The sequence below is a fragment of the Syzygium oleosum genome, unplaced genomic scaffold (genome assembly GCF_021117445.2).
Source record: "Syzygium oleosum isolate NSW1041296 unplaced genomic scaffold, Sole_v2.1 Sole_v2.27, whole genome shotgun sequence".
Classification (NCBI taxonomy): Eukaryota; Viridiplantae; Streptophyta; class Magnoliopsida; order Myrtales; family Myrtaceae; genus Syzygium; species Syzygium oleosum.
Window position 1 is genome coordinate 586,939 of NW_026607511.1, and position 17,647 is coordinate 604,585.

A 17,647-nucleotide genomic window follows, 5' to 3' on the forward strand; every position below is an offset into this window, starting at 1 on the left:
TAAAATTCGGTGAGAATTTGACCGGAGTCAACGCCAAATATAACGTCGATATATAATTCTGAAATATATTTCTGAGCAGTCCCTATATATATATATTCCTCGCAGCAACAAGAGATTATAGTTGGGCAGGTGACTAGAATGGGCAGATTCAAAGCAAGATCAAAGTGTTGAGAAGCCTATGAATCTCCAGTAACAATCAACTTACACGTAAACCGGAATGCGATGACTCTACTACGATTTTTGAGTTCAAATCATTCACAAATGGAATATTCGAATGGACTTGGGTCTCATGCAGCAATTTACAGTAGATCAATCTCACAAATCGTTTTGAGAAGTGAAGGTGCTCTTCAGAGTACTGACTGAAAATTGCAGTTTACTGAAAACCGGTTTCCGGGACGAAAAGGCCCATAAATTCAAAAGAGTTCTTGGACCGAACATATGCTGTAACAATTAAGGGAACCCCGAAGGGGTTTGATCTAAATAATCTCCACTGTGTCCAAAAGGCTGAAATGAAGAGCTAACAAGCCAGTCAGATCAACAAAAACCCTCTCAAAGCAGCGCAGATTTCAAGGATCTAGTGAAATCTTCGAGCTCCTTCAGCCCTTCTTCTGGAGATTTGGCTTCGCCCAGCAGTCTCACCATCGCGCTTCCAACAATCACACCATCAGCTCCCCAGCTCGCAACCTGCGAGAATGAATGAAAACCGAGTACAAACACGAGATATAACTGTCTTTGCTCATCAAAGTAGGCCAATAAAGACTAACCTGCTTCACATGCTCAGGGGTTGATATGCCAAAGCCAACAGCTACGGGTTTAGTAGTTGCCTGCAAGAGCATGCATGCCTCAATGATTGAAAAAGAGTTTCCCTGAGATTATCCCACTTCAATGTTTAACAATATCGAAGCATATTCACCAACATGCCCAACTTCGGAGAATACAGCAACTCAAATGGGTACGAGGTGTTCCACAAGTCAATGAATATACACAGGACCATCTTTAAGTGTCTCTCTAATTGAATACTAAGAATAAATCCCATGATGGAGCTGGAAGTGACATGAACTTCCTGATATGTTGATTATTAATCTGCATGTGGAGTATTGGTATCTAGACTTATCAACCAACCAGGAACTCATTGTCCTTCAAATAAGACAGGCTACAGAAAACCACAAAGGAGACTTCAGGCAAACTTTTTGGCCATCTAGTTCTCTTTGAGCCCTAAAACTTTCAATATGACACCCACTGTCGTGTCTTTCAAATACACCTCTGGCCAAGGTTTGTTTGAAGCTGCATAGAACAATTAAAGGAACGAAACCGAAGCTCTAAGGACTAAATTCCTGCTCTCTGAAGAATGCATTATTACCATTATGTTTAAATGGCCATAAATGTAGGCTGCTCACACCCAAAGGATTTGAGGCTGTACTGAATTTATTTCTGTTGCAATTGTAAGGACAATCCCGAAAATGAGAATATCCTCTGAAAACTAAATTTATCATGATGAGTATCTTAATGAGTATTCCTAGGTAGTTGATGGCATGAAATCGCCCATTATGAAACAAGCGAAATGTTCTGAATCAACTAACCTCCTTAATGTCCTGCAAAAGAGTTTCCACACGAGTACTCACAGATGCTCGAGCCCCAGTTACTCCCACTGAGCTCACCTATAACAAATAAAATAATGGCCATGTCATCTCTTTGTGAATCAACTAAAAAACACAGAAATTCAAAAAGAAAAATGAAACAATAGTGTCACGCAAAATGCTGACACTGGACCACCCAGAATAACAATTGCATATAATTCATGCGTGTTCCGTTGCTATAAGCTTACTATACGCGAAACTTTCATCAGTGAAGCAAGTGAATGTGGAATCTAATAGCATGATGTTACATGAAACCAAAATTTACTTTTCAATTAGAGACCAGCAAGAGCAATGAAACCACTATAGCAACATCAATGTCGCCGTAACCCTTCAAATCAGCTACTGTCCTAATCCAGGGACTTGCTTATGCATATATACACACGGGCACGCATTGTTGCATGGATGTGTATGTCCTTTCATTGACTTCCCTGATTCAGACAGATGCGCAATGCTTGACTAATCAGCGGCTAGAACATGATCAACGCATGAGATAATAGCAATTACATTAATAACATGATCAACTCCTCTACACTCCAGTCAAGTAAAAGATACAGAACATTGTTAGACTTAACGAAACAGCAAAGCAGAAGATGGTTTAAAGAAAGATTTAAATTGCTGTTGTGAAGCAGGATAATCGGACTGGGGTCTCCCTCTTGTTTCATTACTCGCAAATTAACTAAGACATGAAACTTGTCCTATCCTACCAACAAAGTTTATTCACGAGAAAAGTTCAAAGTAATATCGACACTTGTACACAGGATTGGCTTCATACTTCTTACTTGTGTTTTAATAAGTTTTGGGTCATGTAGAGTAGAATTCATCCATTTGGAGAGCTTCACATTGATCTAATTCAAGTCAACACTGGTAAGCGGTAGCTTACGTTATGCAACAGAAATGACATACATAGGTTATTATATGTGTAATCAGATTGTCAATTTTATCCGTGTTCCACAAAAATGGCACTAGCCCAGGGGTTAAGTCCCATATAAATAGTTGTAGCCACTTTCAAAGAAGCCCTATTTCATTTTTCAGGCCAACTTTAGCTGGATTAAAGCACGTACACTGCCTCAAGCAACAAGAGTTGAAGAGATTAACAGAAAGTATTTTCACAATCTTCATCTCCCCCACTTCATCCAGCTAAAGTGAACTTTCGTGCCTTAGTACTTCCATTACAGGGTTATTGCTGTCCGCTGCCGGCTATGATCTGAATTAATTGTCTAAATGACTTGTGCAAATGAACAAAGAGAACCTTTAGCAATCAAAAGTGATCACCAAATAAAAGTAACACGAATGACACTGTCACATTGGCTCCTTCAGCTTCATGGGAAACCAGCAATTCGAAAATGTTTTGCTATCTATCGCTTATGAATGAGTCAATAAAAATATATGCAGAATTAATGACAGTCTATGCCTAAACATATGGTCGACAATGAAATTTTTTCCGTTAACTCATTTTTCTGAGATCAAACGATTTAAGTTAGGAAAGTCTTCTCCAAATTGTTCATTTTCCGCGAAACAAACAGAAAATATGCAAATTATCAGCATTGGAAAAGGAAACTCTCATTGGAAAATATACAATCTCTGTCTAATAGTCTGAATCAATTTAAATAAGAAACACTCATCATCAATACAAATGATCAGCATTGGAAAAGGATGAGCAGCATAAAGGATCTTACAAGATATATAAATCCTTCCGAGGCTTCAACTATAGCTTTCATTCGACTGGTTGGAGTAGTAGGTGTAGTAAGCAACACCTGAATCATATAGTCACAGAGGCTAGAGTAAGGCTAACTTGATTCAACAGACCTCAACAAAGCAGGCCAAGATTACATCAGCAAAAGCAGACCTCATCACACTTTTAGACAGGCCATTTAAGGATAAGAATGCAGGCCCTATGTAGTAAACTTTTCGTCGACGTGTACAACACTTTGCAACAAAACAGAAAACAAACCTATCCTACAATAACAAAATGGACATAGAAGATAAACAAGGTGCACAACTAACTATGAGAAAGTCACAAAGTGAAGAACCATTTGACTTTTTATTTTGTTATGGGGAAACAATTAGCAAAAATATGTGAAGAATTACGATTTTCTGATGTCAATAAGCTCGAGGTAGATCTGTTATTTTAATTCCAAAATTAGAATTTATATCCATAATGCATAGTGTCGTCCTCAGGAATTTAAACAAGTAAATGGTGCAAAACGTGATCCTCAAAAATTTAAACAAGTAAATGGTGAAGAATGTTAAGATGTCTTAAGAGTTGGACAGACCAGTTCAATTTTGTACTTAAGAGCTTCCTTTCTTAAGATTTCAGTCTCTTCCAAAGGAACATCAGGAACTACAAGCCCTGAAAAAAACAATAAAATGGCACAGACAAGATTACAAACTAAGACAGATCTAGAGACCATGGATGAACAAGAATGTACTTCCGATTTTACTTTTTCAACTTAAAAAGCATCCTCCGTTATTATTACGAAATTATTATCACTACTGCTTAATTTAGACATCGGTGCATCACTTAAGAAGAGCAAACATGAAAATTCTCCAGCAGCTCCTTATATAGCATATAGACTTCCATTGAGATCTTCAATTGATGAGTTATACTCATCTCACCTATAAAGAAAGAAAGAAGAAAGAAAGAAAACACCTCACACCCGTAATAATGATTGAAAACTTATTCCAGCGGTCCTGGCAATTTGATCTGCATACTGGCCCAAGCCAAAAATTGGTTTAAATGATTTCTCACTCTTTTTCTAGGGTCACAAAGGGTAACTTTTGGTAAAAAGTTTCATGATAGATTTCCAAAATAACCTTTTGGCTTTTGCTCATAATGTTATGACTGTATTATTCATCTGATCCATTGGTGATTATCCCCCTGATAGCTTTTTCAATAAATGTTTAATGAAAAACTAAACATGGATAAGTTTAAGAACTGAACTATGCAATCGAGTTAGATAGGCATGATGACAATGCTAGCTTACACCATGACATCTACATCCAAAATTGAATACATTCAACTGATCTCTCATCTTGGCCAAGGCTGTGGGAAAAAATGAAAACTTATTTTCCCTCAAATTACTAAATTTAACCAAAATGTTATATGTAGATGTAAGTGTTTCAAGTCAAAAGACAAGAGGGAAACTTGCAAATTACCATGAACCCCTGCATCATTAACGATGGACATGAACTTCTCCACTCCGCGCTTCAGAATTGGGTTATAGTATGAGAATAAAGCAACAGGGGATGACAATTGCGGGACAACCTATTAATTTAAAACTGCAGCATCAGAACAGATCTCAAATATGCAAGAAAGAAACAAAATATAAATCAACAGTACTGTGACCATTCTACAACTGCCAGGGATGGTTGCACATATACATCACTGTTTCTACACTACTAGGATCACTAGTACAAAATTGGAGCACTGAATCTGAAAAGAACAATATGATGTAATGTTACCGAGAAATTTCATCCTAAAAGTTAGTATTATGTTAAGCAAGTTTAACTTGCTATCATCAGGAATTGAAGGTCAGGGTAACACATAATATGGAAAATTTCAAAAGCAGCATCACAAATTTAATTTCTTTGATTAGAAGATAAGGCTGGGTTAGTAAATATAATGTGACTAGAATCAATCATACTGGACCTTGAACTGTCCATTAGAAGGAGAAGAAGCCACAGATTTGGCAATGATTAATCAGTCTCTTCGAGTATGGCAGAAATCATGAAGTAACATACAGTCTTACCTCCTTCAACATGGAAATAATTGCATCAAAATTAGTACCCCTTGCCAAGGCTCGAGTGGCTGCAGCCTAAAAACGAAGATCTATGAGACGAAGGAACAATACCTCGAATAAACAAACTATAAGATATTGAAATAACAGACCTGAATTACTGGACCATCTGCTAGAGGATCAGAATATGGAACACCCAGCTCAATTATATCTGAACCACATGAGTCAAGCACCTTCAAAGCTTGTGCGGTAGTTGAAAGGTCAGGGTCACCAGCCGTGATGTAAGGAATTAATGCCACCTTCGCAAAAATGAAAGAACACATTTGTCATAAAAAGAGCATCCCTCCTATATTAAAATAAAAGATGAAAAATCAAAAGCATTACCTACTGCTTTTCCAATTACTATCATAGCCAAAAACTAAAGTAGCTAGTGATATCATAGGAAATCAATCGACATGTTGATTAGCCAGTTGCACAAGTTTGAACTAGTTGCAATGAGAGTTGATCTTAACAATGGTACAACAAACTCTTAGATACAATTGCTGAACCTTACTTATTCCCAACACTTTGCATAAAACTGATCAGTAGTTCAACTAAGATTCAACAAGAAAGCAACCATGTCGTGTCACATCAAGATGAACTTCCAACCCAAAAACCAACAAACAATGAAAATTATGAAGTAAATAGTCAAAAAGGATAGTCATTGAATTCGTTAACAAACAACAAGAAACTCAAATGACATTCTTACCTTGCCTTCTTTCTTCAATTTAGCAAATGTCTCAGAGATGCCAATTGTCGATACTATGCTAAGAGCAGCCATTGTTGTATTTCTTTTGGTAGAAACAACTGCTAGTTGCCGCGAAGACTGGAAAGCACAGCAAGATTTGGGTTTCTTAAGTTGAACAAAGCAAGTTGGTTTAAGAGCTAATGCCATACCCAGCGCCTTTGGATAACGGCTTAAAACCTCTTATTCCTGCACTTCAATCCTATTAATGAATTAATAAACAAGTAACAAGGAAAACACATCATGTCAAATGTGACATAATAGCAGTTCTCCAAACAAAATTAGTGATAGAAGTAGCATGTTGCCGTCTCTAAAAGATAATACACAGATATAATCACTTGCGACTGCATATCTCAGTACAATGAACTCAGTAGAATCCAGCTAATACTCACGGCTCACAAGCGTTCGCTAAGAGGAAACTGAAACAACGAGTAGCTTGAACTGATGGTACAACAGAACAGGGTTTGACATGCATAACATATCCAACCGCCTCTTGTGGATCAAGCTATTTCATGATTTATTCTTCGTGTTCAGCAAAGGGGATTAAACGAGACAACACTTTCCTCACCCAAAAATGAGGAAAACTAGACGAAAAGAAAAGAGAATCCATGCTGTAAATTTCTCAACTCATTCGACGACCCAATTTCAAACTGCTTGCAGTTGGACTGGATAAGTTATGATATCACACGGAATCAAGAAACTCCTCACATCATAGACATTAATCCAATACCCCCAAAAAAGAGTATCTAACCATGATAACTACAATTAGAATGATAACCAATCAACCCAAAATGACATGCAAGATAAGAGAGACACATAACCCGGAATAAAAAAAATCATCCAATTTGGCAAATTTAATCATTACATTGAAGCAACTCCGACATCCAAGCAAACACACGACAGTGTCTCGGAAGTTCATGATCGAATCGACACCAATCTTAACATTCAGACGAAACTAACAACACCCAACACGTTCTGGAATCCAAAATCTCCTCGAAAAGAAAGATAGAACGAGCACAGCCACCAGTTTCACTTCCAACCATTTTCCGACCAGCCACAGCGAGATGATCGGAAAACGAACCGGGAAAACGAACCCATTCAAAAGAACACTCGCAGACACCGGTCACGCTCGACAGCAAGATTACGAGGGAAAAACACGCGGCGGCAAGGGGACGCCGCCGCGGCGAGCTGCCGTTACCTGCGACGGGAGACGGCGGCCGGAGCGGAGGTGGGAGTTGACCGGCGGGGGCTACAGCGCTAGGGTTTGGAATGCCGGGTCACTTCCAGCCGCCATTTCTGGAGTATAAGAGCCATTTGCATGCGAATCTGCGAGGCTCGCTGTATTTGGTAAGAAGGGATTTCAACTCCCATAGATGACCAGTCATCAGAAAGAAGTGACGTGGCACGTTGCTATCAATCATCATCTAGAAAATATTCAGTGATTTACACACGCCACGTCACGTGCCTACGTGGCGTGCTGAGTTCACGTGGACCACTAATAATAGGACATGTGACTGTGACGGGGAATAAAAAAAATAAAGTTATATTTGATTTTTCTCTCCCCTGACCCCCTAGGATAGAAGACCCTCTCTCCTCTGTGCCTATAGGAGGAGGCGTGAACAAGGAAGTGAGGCAATAAATGTGTGCATTAATTCCGCCTCCTCCTCTGCCCTCCCGCCTCTCGCCTCCGTTCTCTGCCCTCCGGCCTCCGCCTCCCCCCTCCCGCCTCCGCCTCGTCGCCTCAGCCTCACGGCCTCCGCCCTCTCACCTTCCGCCTCCGTCCTCCCGCCTCCGTCTTCCCGCTTCCGCCTCCCCCTGGCAGCCTCCGCCTCGTCGCCTCCCCCTTGCGGCCTCCGCCTCAACCTCGTGGCCTCCGCCCTCCGGCCTCCGCCAGCCTCGCGGCCTCCGCCTCCGCCCTCCCACCTTCCGCCAGTGTCTTTCATCTATCTCTCGAGAACAAGGATGAAGGCAAACTTGGAGATTTTTTCCTCAAAGAGATTGTGAAGTTCTGAGTTTCGATAACAAATCACTGCCACTTCAGATATACGAGATGAAGTTGAACGGGGGCCTTAGGTAACTTGAGTCAATCAACCTCACTAACAATTAAACTCAACTTAGTCACGACCTGAAATCTTTTTGGTCAAGACCACATTCAAACATGAACGAGTTTCATTAACATTATCAAGCCCAATTTAAACACTTGACAGGCTCAACATTCCACGTGAACTATAATCAAATTCAAGTTTGGATTTCAAATCAGTACTGAAATAAAAGATAAAATTGAAAATGATTTATCTTTAGATATGTTATGTGATTTGTGTGTGTTTTTTTTCAAATGTGTACGAGGGAATTTTCTGCTACATCTTTCTTGCTGGAGGGTTTGCCGCCAGTAGAATCCTTGATATCTATGAGTCATCGTGTTTTTTTATTTTTATTTTTTAAATGTGTAGATTTGGCAAGTTCACCACAGACATTGCAATAGGCTTTTGCTTCCAAATATGTGATCGTGCTTCAGAAATGCCAACTTTTGTGAATGCAAAGACCTAGAATTACACTCGATAGACTGGAATTATGACATGCTTCATTACACTCATTTCAAATTATGATTGAAATATGCACACTTCACAATCTTTTACGGTCACTAACTTACATTTGTACAAATTTTGGACAGATTATTCCGAGTACTTTGCTGCTAGCTCGATTTGTTCTCGGGAAAAATGGGTATGACTCATCTTCTTAGCATTAAAGTTTGTTTTCACTTTATCTGCCTTCTTTAAATGATTAGAAATTTTCTTTTAAAAATTTGTAGAGGCTACAGGGGATAATATCATTGTGCATAATGTCGATAAAGAATTTGAATTTAGAATTGGCATGATATTTGCTAACGGGGACGAAGCATGTAAGACATACACTGCATATGCAATTTCCAAGAGGTTTGGAGTGAGAAGAGGACAAAAGGCAAACAATAGAAAAGGAATATCGCGAACATGCACATTTCTTTGTAATTGTGAAGGACACTCTCTACCAATCCTACCTCATGAACAAAGATATGTTTATAGGACAGTAAAGAGAACTGGATGTCAAGCTTGCATAAGATTCAAAATTGAAAATGGAGTTTGGATGGTCGACAAGTTTAAGGATGATCATAATCATCCTTTCATTGACGATAATCAGAAACACTTAATAAGATCATACAGGCACATGACAGATACTAATAAAAGCATTTTGACTTCTATGGCTGGAGCTAGTATAAGGGCTACGAAAGTGTACTCCTACCTAAGTGGTGAAGCGGGAGGACAAGAGAATATTGGCTTCACTTTACGTGATTGTCAAAATTTCTTACAATCGAAGAGAAGGGATTTGATTAGTACGGGTGATTGTCAAAGTCTCATTAACCATTTTAATTACTTACAATCAAATGGAAGCAATTTTTCATATACATTTCAACTGGATGAGGAACAAAGATTGACCAATTTTTTTTGGTCTGATGGTGTATCCAAGCTAGACTATGAAAGTTTTGGAGATGTGGTGGTATTTGATACAACTTACCGTATAAATAAGTACAATATGATATGTGCACCTTTCGTTGGCTTGAATCATCATTGGAAGAATGTTCTCTTTGGTTGTGCATTTTTATTGGATGAAACTATTGCTTCTTTTGTTTGGGCATTTCAATCCTTTTTAGAGGCAATGGGTAATAAAGCACCCAAGACTATTTTCACCGATCAAGATCAAGCCATGGCGAATGCCATTAAGACTGTTCTTCCGAATACTAATCATTGTTTATGTGTATGGCACATTGCGAAAAATGCTACGCATCATATTGGGCATCTTCTTAGAAATCCGAGTTTTCGTGATAACTATTGGCATGAGTTTTTGTATCGTTGTGAATATGAATTTGAAATGGAGAATGTTTGGAAAGCTATGTGTCAAGAATGGAGCTTGGGGGATCACAAGTGGTTAAATAACATGTACCAGCTACATCATAAATGGTGTCCTGCATTTGGCCAAGATATTTTTTCTGCAGGAATTAGATCCACACAAAGAAGTGAGAGCACAAATAACGTCTTTCAAGATATGGCATGCAAGACCATGACTTTGTCTGAATTTGTCAATCATTATGAGAAGCAAGCAGAAAAAATGTGCAACTTTGAAGTTGTTGATGATTTTGAGTGTGCTCGAGGAGAGCCGCGGATTATGGTTGAAAATAGTGGAATTTTGAAACATGTTGCAAATTTATACACTCATGTCATTTATCGAAAATTCCAGGATGAGTTCTTGCATGCTTTGTCTGTGGGTGTTTGTAGATCGGAAATTGATGAGCCAGTGCACACTTATATCGTGGCAACTGAAAGTAGTGAAAGGAGGCATGTTGTTTGTTTTAGTTCAAGTGATTTAACCATTACATGTAGTTGCAAGTTATTTGAAATGCGAAGATGGTTGTGTAGGCATACTTTATGCATCTTGAGACATGTAAATGTTACGAGCATTCCTTCACAATACATTCTGAAGAGGTGGACAAAAGCTGCAAAACAAGGGACTTATTGTGATGTTGGACAAAGCTCTCATGCTGTGGTAAAGTCAAAAACATTATGCTTGAAGAGATTGATGCAATTGGCTTTCAGTGTCATGAATATTAGTGCAAACGATGATGTTTCGGAGGAGCTCGCAACTACAACCTTGCTGCGTCTTCGCTCCCATATCACAAACAAAATGCAATCTTCGACAGGTAATGATCATATTAATTTCTTGGTGGAAAGAGATGAAGCTAAAGATGTAGAAAACTATGAAATTCAAATACTTGATCCCCTTCGGAGAAGACCAAAAGGTGTACCAAACACTCGGTTGAAGGGCGCTAGTGAAAAGCGAAAGAGAAAACCATCTTCATGCGCAGGAGGCACCTCACACAAGGTATGATGCTTGTTTAATTTGTGATTTCATCAATGAAAGCCATGAAGTTATTATGATACTCTTCCTTTTTTGCAGGATTGACCTTCGGCGATCATTCACTACGATGGGTAGATAGCGAATTTGGTGACTGGTTATCCTCCAGTTCTGATTAAAAGCATTAACAGCTCTTTAAAACCTCGGATTAGGTTTTTGATTGATATAATGGGGAGACAACTCGATGAAGCTGCTGATTATCCCGACTTCTTTCCCCATAGTTTGAAAAAAGACTTGAGCAACGTTACAAATTTTTTAGCCAAAGGAACATCGGCTGTAGCATGAGCGAGATGCTGGATTGTGATCAAAAGAAGTTATTATTTAAGTTCGGTTTGAATGGAGGATTCACCTGAGTTAATAGTTACATCTTTTGTTCATTCTTACAAATTTTTTGTAGAATAGCTTTAGCTGTTATTCTGTATCCCTGATGCTTGAGGTGAAGTCATCTTGTATGTGGTTCTAGTCAAACAATTTAGATGCCGAGTGAAATGATCCTTTTGGCAAATTCAGCCCAAAATTTGTGTTGTTTTCTCCATATGTGAGATGAAATGAATGCTCATTTGAATGCATTGGTACACTTTGAAGCTCACGGATCCATTGGCTAGCCAAGCCAAGTGAATGCGATTGCCAAGTCTATAATTCTAGGGTGCCCAGCATCTCTAATTCTTGTTCTAAATCCATCACGGTCTAGTGTGGATGGACTGGGAGATTTATAGTTGATGAATGATCATTGCAAATGACTTGACGAATGATCATTGTAGATACTCTGAATCGATGCATATGGTTTCGGGTTTAAGATTGGCGGTCTTGATTTCTGTCAAAACTTGTTTCTTCCTTAGAGTTCATTATGTAGCTCGAACATTACACATCAGGTGTTATTTTTATGCCACCAATGCTGAGTTCTCCTCCCTTGCAGTCTGCTTATAATGGAAAGGGTGACAGAGGTGATCCATGGACTTGGCCAGAAGTGGAAGGGCCATTAACGATAAGATATTTCTAGACAAAAAGGCAGCAAGATGGTGAGAGGATGAACTTGCACTAGTTGAAAAATCGATTGTGTATGTCTTTTCTAACCGATAGAAGGGGCATGGGCTATAGAGATGTTAAAGTCGCAATGACTTGGTAGTATAAATACTGGCAACTACAAGGCAAGCAGAACCGATGGGGTTATTTAGTGGGTTATCCTTTCTCAGAAGATGCCTGACGAAAGGTTGACTCAGCTGTGGGCATGGCTACGATCTTTTGTGGATTTGATCATCTCTTGCAGATTCGAATTTCGATTTTCTTTTATTCCATCAATGATGTTATGACTTCCGCTTGTCTTCTAGGCTGTTTTGTTTGAAGGTTGGATGCTTGGATTCAAACCCTTGCTAGCAAATGTAGTCAAAGCTGTTGATCCAAAGGTTGGGACTCACGGAATCTTGCAGATGTTTGGATGACTTTTTTCGTCATGCTGTTGTATGATAACTGGACTAATACCTTCTGAGTCTGTTATACAGCTAGAGACTGTAAACAAGAATCTTGAAGCTTATTATGATGCGTGGGACAAATTTGTCGAGGCATGGATAGTCATCAAGATTGAGGACACCAGTTGTGTCTACCAATGGCGCTTGCAGGCTCGCATCTCACCTTCCCTATGACCACATTATGTTCTATCGAAATGTAGAATCCCATCTACAAATTCACTGTGTTACTTATTTTCTCTGTCATGATTTTAACTATGTATAAACCGTTTTGGCGAAATCTTTTCATACAGAAATTGCCATGAGAGAGGTCGGAAATCCTGGGATGTCTGATGAGGAGGTGCTTTCCTGTTTATCAGTCTTTGACATGCCCTAGTTTTAGTTGTACATGCAGCAGCCATCTGATTGTTGAATTCTGAGAGTAAAAGTTTTGCATTTTGTAGGTTAAAGATTTTGTCTCCCGTTACCTCCGAGCGTATGAGGCTTATCTCCCGACACTATACTCTGAAGGACCAAAGGGGTCAGACCTTGAGCATCTCCTCGTTATCAAAATTGATGAAGGGAGAAACCCGTTATAGGTAGCTAGGTGACTGAAACTTCCACTGAGATTCTACTGAGAATTTTCTTTTTTTCTTGATTGTTGGGCCTGTTGAATGGTCAGTTTTGTTTTAATAACATGCCATCTTCTGTTGTTAGTCATTGTAAATTGTATATTCTATATGAAATTTTGACATGTAAAAAAACTCTGTCATTCAGCTCCAAATGTATTGGCAGCTTATCAGAAATTGCCTTCAATCGCTTATGTGATCATAAACCTAATTCATGGTGCTCGAAAATTGGAACATCTCGATGAATTTGAAACGTGAGAGAAATAACTCTGGGAGGAATATCAAACAAACACGTTCATGTTATTACAGACATCGAATATCACGCACACTTCAATTTGATAGACCCATTTACATGACCAATTATTGGATAATGAAATCTCCAAATGAATGCACAAAGAAGAAATACGGTTTTTCCAAACATTATTGTCTTTCCATAATGAAGGAACGATTCTTGGTTATTGTAGAAGAATTTGAGCAAGTATATAAACAACCGCAAATCACTAACTAAAGCTTCACTTATTCCTAGTGTTGAGGTCTATGAATACCCATCTCCCTAAGACAACATTATTGTCCTATGAAAAAATAACCCATTTGTTAACAACTGGGGAGTTCACTCATAATCGTATGGTTGACGAACTCGGAGGCTCTCTAAGCCAGAAAAAGTAAACTGATATACGACGAACCAATTTCCACGATCGCCCTTTGTTGTTGAAAATGAGAAATAAGAGCCAACGTCTTAACTTTTGTTAAACTGATCATAGTAAAGTAAAGGAAGTTCTACATAACCATCAAGATTAACTCCTATAATTACCTATATAGTAACATAGAAATCACAATTCCAAGAAGGACAGATACGATGACTCCATATAATATTATCATTGACATAATAAAGCCTATTTTTCTTCTAATTAACTTCAAATCTCCTTTTATGATTGCCAATTCTTCATTTTCGCTTGATGCCTCTCCAGAATTGACTGCGTCCACATTTTTAGGCGAACAGATCCTGCATTCTTCAATATAATCTTCAACCCATTGCACAAACCCCCGACAATTATCTGTCTGAAAAAAAAAATTAGTGTAAAGCAATATCAAGTATTACAAATGTCACTACATGCACAATATGGTAAATTGATACACTTACATTACAAGTCGAAGCATAATATAACCTTCCTCGATTAATAGGATTTTTTTGCACTTTTTTTACCGTGCATAATTCCCCTTGAGGACATGGACATATCTTGGATGGAAAATCAACCGACCAATTTGAAGATCCTCGAGATGCCATACTAAAGTAATAATATCATATAATCAAAATTAGATTAGATTTAATCAACAAAAGTAATCCAAGCAAATAAATGTAATAGATAACAAAACCTACAACAATCTTTTTCCACTACATGTTCCTGTGGATCATTTTCAAAATCTATCAGCTCCACTAATCGTGGCTTAAAAAAGCTTGCCTTATAGAATTAACCACAATGATAGAATTTTTCCCAGTAAAATTTGACTAACAACAAGAAGCATGGTGTAGAAAGTTGCTTACCTCATTTGAGACCCACGAATAAGAGAATATATTCTCTTTCTAGTTGTCTTATTTTTTCCTCCAAACTTTCCGAGGGAATCATTTTCTCAGTTAGTCACTTTGATCTCCACATATAATGGGTTATATAACTTAATAGACTTCTAAAAAAAAGGGATTATACGGAAAGATCAGTCAAACCTTAACACCAACAAAAAAAAAATTTGACTGATTGCGGAGGTGGAAGCGGGAGGGCGGAGGCGACTTTTCTCCGGCGGAGGCCACGAGGCTGAGGCGGAGGCGGAGGACGGGGGCGGAGGTGGAGGCCGCAAGGCTGAGGCGACGAGGCGGAGGCCGTGAGGGGGAGGCAACGAGCGGGAGGGCGGAGAAGGAGGCGGAGGCAGGAGGACGAAGGCGGAAGGTGGGAGGGCGGAGGCGGAGGCCGCGAGGCTGGCGAAGGCGGAGGCGAGAGGACAGGCGCGGGAGGGCGGAGGCCACGAGGTTGAGGCGGAGGCCGCAAGGGGGAGGCGACGAGGCGGAAGCCGCGAGGGGGAGGTGGAGGCGGGAGGACGGAGGCGGAAGGTGAGAGGGCGGAGGCCGCGAGGCTGAGGCGACGAGGCGGAGGCGGGAGGGGGGAGGTGGAAGCCGGGGGGCGGAGAACGGAGGCGAGAGGCGGGAGGGCGGAGGAGGAGGCGGAAGGGGTCTCGGGACCCAGCCGCTGCGATCGGCCTTCCGCTTTTCACCGGTGATTTCCGGAGCCACTGACGACGAAAGTGAAGAAGAAAAGCTAAGAACAAGGATGAGACGAGAAGAAGCGTTATGGGAAGGGAAGGAGAAGAGTGAAAAAGTAATGGAATTCAAACTAATGTGAAAGAGAAAAGAGAGGGAGAGGGGGAGAGACACAGCAATTAATGCACGCATTTAGGCTCCGTTCGTTTGGCGGAAAATATTCTCCCGGAAAATATTTTCCGGTGTTCGGGGGGCGGAAAATGTTTTCCGTGGGAAAATATTTTCCTTCCCCCCTCACAAAATAGCCTAAGTCTACGGAAAATGACTTCCTCTTCTTCAAAAGCGGAAATCATTTTCCGGAGCTTCTTCTTCTTCTTCTTCACTAAGGTCGCCGGCTGCCGCCGCCGTCGGTCGCGGCCGAGGCCGCCGGCTGGCCGCTCGCTGTTGCCGTGCCGCCGAACGTTGGCCGCCGGCCGCCGCTGCCGCTGCCGCCGGCCGCTGGACGCAGCCGGCCGCCCGCCGCCGAACGCCGCCGCCGGTCGCCGGCGAAAAATATTTTCCGAAACTTTTTCATATTGGTCACCGAACATCGGAAAATTATGTTCCGGGAAAACATTTTCCAGGAAAATGACTTCCGAGAAAATATTTTCCAAAAGGAGAATATTTTCCGCCAAACGAACGGAGCCTTATTGCTTCACTTCCATGCTCACGCCTCCTCCTATAGGCACAGAGAAGAGAGGGTCTTCTATCCTACGGCGTCAGAGGAGAGAGAAACCAAATATAGCTTTATTTTTTTTATTCCACGTCACAGCCACATGTCCTATTATCAGTGGTCCACGTGAGTTTACGCACGCCACGTAGGCACGTGATGTGGCGTGTGTAAACCTCTGAATATTTTCTCATCATCATCCTACTGCATAATCCTTAAACTTTTCCAAGATCATGATTAATTTACCTTTTCTAATAGATTTGAGTCAGACCATTTTGAGATAATGACACAAATGATTTCTGAACTTTAGCTTAATATACAATGTGATCCGTGAAATTTTAATTTGTTCGATATGGTCCTTGAACTTTAGCATAATTTTTTGCGTGGTTCTTGATTTGTTTAATGCGGTCCTTGGATTTTTAGTATATATTAAAAAATGTTCAATATCGTTCTTCCATTAATTCAAAATCAGGAACAAATAAAACTTCAAAAACAAATTGCACATTGAGCTAAAGTTCAAAGATCAGATTGCATATTTGGCCAAAATTCAAGGACCATTTGTATCGTTTTCCTGATATTTTCGACCCGATCTATACCTTATCCAATCCATCAATCTAACAGACCTAATTTATCGTGCTAAATTCAAATATTTCTGAATAAAGTCGAGCGACCTAAATTTTACTTCCCGATTAAAAGGAAAAATGCATCATTTTTGAGATTTAATCCAACCACCCATTTGGATTTTTGCCAAAAGCGGAAAAATCCAAACTTGCCTGCACTTCAAAGGTAAAAAAGTATGGGCAAAAGTTATAAGAAACCTTAAACTATGCCTGTTGTGAAATTTGGCCTAAACTTTTTTTGCGAGATCAAAATTCCCAAATTTGTACCTATATGAAATAATTACCCTCTCTCCAAATTCTGTCAATGAAAAACCGTTAAAAATCCACCTACATGAACATTAGAAAGCAATCAATATTGATATGACGTCCACTTTGGTTAACTGATATAAAAAAGAGTGGGCATAATTTGGGATTTTTGATGTCACAAAAATTGTTATGGATGTATGTGTCACAACGGACATAGTTTAAAATTTTTTGTCACTTTTTCTTAAAAGATATTCACATATTAGTTTGGTACTTAATTTCTCTTGTCAACTATATACTTGTATAACCACTGGGTGACCACCTTTCCTACTTGGGAAGGGCAGGTGATGAGTTCGATTTCCTACCTTCTCAAAAGGCTAAGGATGGGGACGCGTTGTTTTAGATGTGGGTTTCGACTCTCACATTTTACAAAGAGACATGACAAAAGTTTGAAAGTGAGTTGAGAGTTAGGTTAGGACAGATAAAAAAAAATACTATATACTTATATATATTTACACACACAATACCAAAGGGAAAAGTAATTATGTGGATCTTCATAATATTTCAGCAATTAATCTTTAGCATCTCTTCCATTATATAATCAAGCAAACCTAAAAAAGCTTTCAATTTCAAACTTTCACCTAAAATTCCAAA

General features: G+C 39.6%; 3 protein-coding genes and 1 long non-coding RNA gene across 7 annotated transcripts; 2 read left to right on the forward strand and 2 right to left on the reverse strand.

The window, feature by feature from the left end:
- Positions 1-267: 267 nt before the first annotated feature.
- Positions 268-7,514, reverse strand: LOC115665048 (tryptophan synthase alpha chain). 2 transcript variants are annotated; one of them, XM_030586930.2, is made up of 10 exons: positions 7,357-7,514; positions 6,123-6,347; positions 5,527-5,673; positions 5,387-5,452; positions 4,794-4,902; positions 3,911-3,987; positions 3,314-3,391; positions 1,581-1,658; positions 765-824; positions 268-684 (listed from the first exon to the last, which is right to left on the reverse strand). In XM_030586930.2, exons 2-10 carry the CDS (start codon positions 6,306-6,308, stop codon positions 550-552), a joined length of 936 nt encoding a protein of 311 aa, XP_030442790.2. In that variant the 5' UTR covers positions 6,309-6,347; positions 7,357-7,514; the 3' UTR covers positions 268-549. The 2 variants fall into 2 exon arrangements, with proteins under 2 accessions (XP_030442790.2, XP_030442791.2); XM_030586931.2 differs by having other exon boundaries at positions 6,123-6,360; positions 7,357-7,509.
- A 999-nt stretch (positions 7,515-8,513) lies between these two features.
- LOC130135112 (protein FAR1-RELATED SEQUENCE 5-like) lies at positions 8,514-11,746 on the forward strand. 2 transcript variants are annotated; one of them, XR_008814600.1, is made up of 3 exons: positions 8,514-10,738; positions 10,824-11,069; positions 11,145-11,746. XR_008814600.1 is itself a non-coding variant. In XM_056303491.1 (2 exons), exons 1-2 carry the CDS (start codon positions 9,030-9,032, stop codon positions 11,148-11,150), a joined length of 2,046 nt encoding a protein of 681 aa, XP_056159466.1. In that variant the 5' UTR covers positions 8,514-9,029; the 3' UTR covers positions 11,151-11,746. The 2 variants fall into 2 exon arrangements, 1 of the variants encoding a protein (XP_056159466.1); XM_056303491.1 differs by having other exon boundaries at positions 8,514-11,069.
- Positions 11,747-11,838: 92 nt separating this feature from the next.
- LOC130135113 (uncharacterized) lies at positions 11,839-13,328 on the forward strand. Of its 2 annotated transcripts, XR_008814602.1 has the most exons (3): positions 11,839-12,505; positions 12,602-12,905; positions 13,009-13,328. It is a non-coding gene; the product is annotated as an uncharacterized LOC130135113 (long non-coding RNA). The 2 variants fall into 2 exon arrangements; XR_008814601.1 differs by lacking the exon at positions 11,839-12,505 and having other exon boundaries at positions 12,525-12,905.
- A 581-nt stretch (positions 13,329-13,909) lies between these two features.
- On the reverse strand, positions 13,910-15,613 carry LOC130135047 (formin-like protein 3). Its single transcript, XM_056303283.1, has 3 exons — positions 14,894-15,613; positions 14,029-14,232; positions 13,910-13,984 (listed from the first exon to the last, which is right to left on the reverse strand). Exons 1-3 carry the CDS (start codon positions 15,611-15,613, stop codon positions 13,910-13,912), a joined length of 999 nt encoding a protein of 332 aa, XP_056159258.1.
- Positions 15,614-17,647: the final 2,034 nt, after the last annotated feature.

What these genes read in the sequence shown, in the direction of transcription:
- LOC115665048 (XM_030586930.2), bottom strand. Translation starts at nt 6,308, where the DNA reads ATGGCATTAGCTCTTAAACCAACTTGCTTTGTTCAACTTAAGAAACCC. An exon ending in AATTGAAGAAAGAAGGCAAG is followed by an intron (nt 5,674 to 6,122) that starts GTAAGAATGTCA and finishes ATTTTTGCGAAG; the next exon opens with GTGGCATTAATTCCTTACAT. An exon ending in CGGAAGGATTTATATATCTT is followed by an intron (nt 1,659 to 3,313) that starts GTAAGATCCTTT and finishes TATTTGTTATAG; the next exon opens with GTGAGCTCAGTGGGAGTAAC.
- LOC130135112 (XM_056303491.1), top strand. Translation starts at nt 9,030, where the DNA reads ATGATATTTGCTAACGGGGACGAAGCATGTAAGACATACACTGCATAT.
- LOC130135047 (XM_056303283.1), bottom strand. Translation starts at nt 15,613, where the DNA reads ATGCGTGCATTAATTGCTGTGTCTCTCCCCCTCTCCCTCTCTTTTCTC. An exon ending in TTTTTTTTGTTGGTGTTAAG is followed by an intron (nt 14,233 to 14,893) that starts GTTTGACTGATC and finishes TTTTTTTTTCAG; the next exon opens with ACAGATAATTGTCGGGGGTT. An exon ending in TAATATTATATGGAGTCATC is followed by an intron (nt 13,985 to 14,028) that starts GTATCTGTCCTT and finishes GTTACTATATAG; the next exon opens with GTAATTATAGGAGTTAATCT.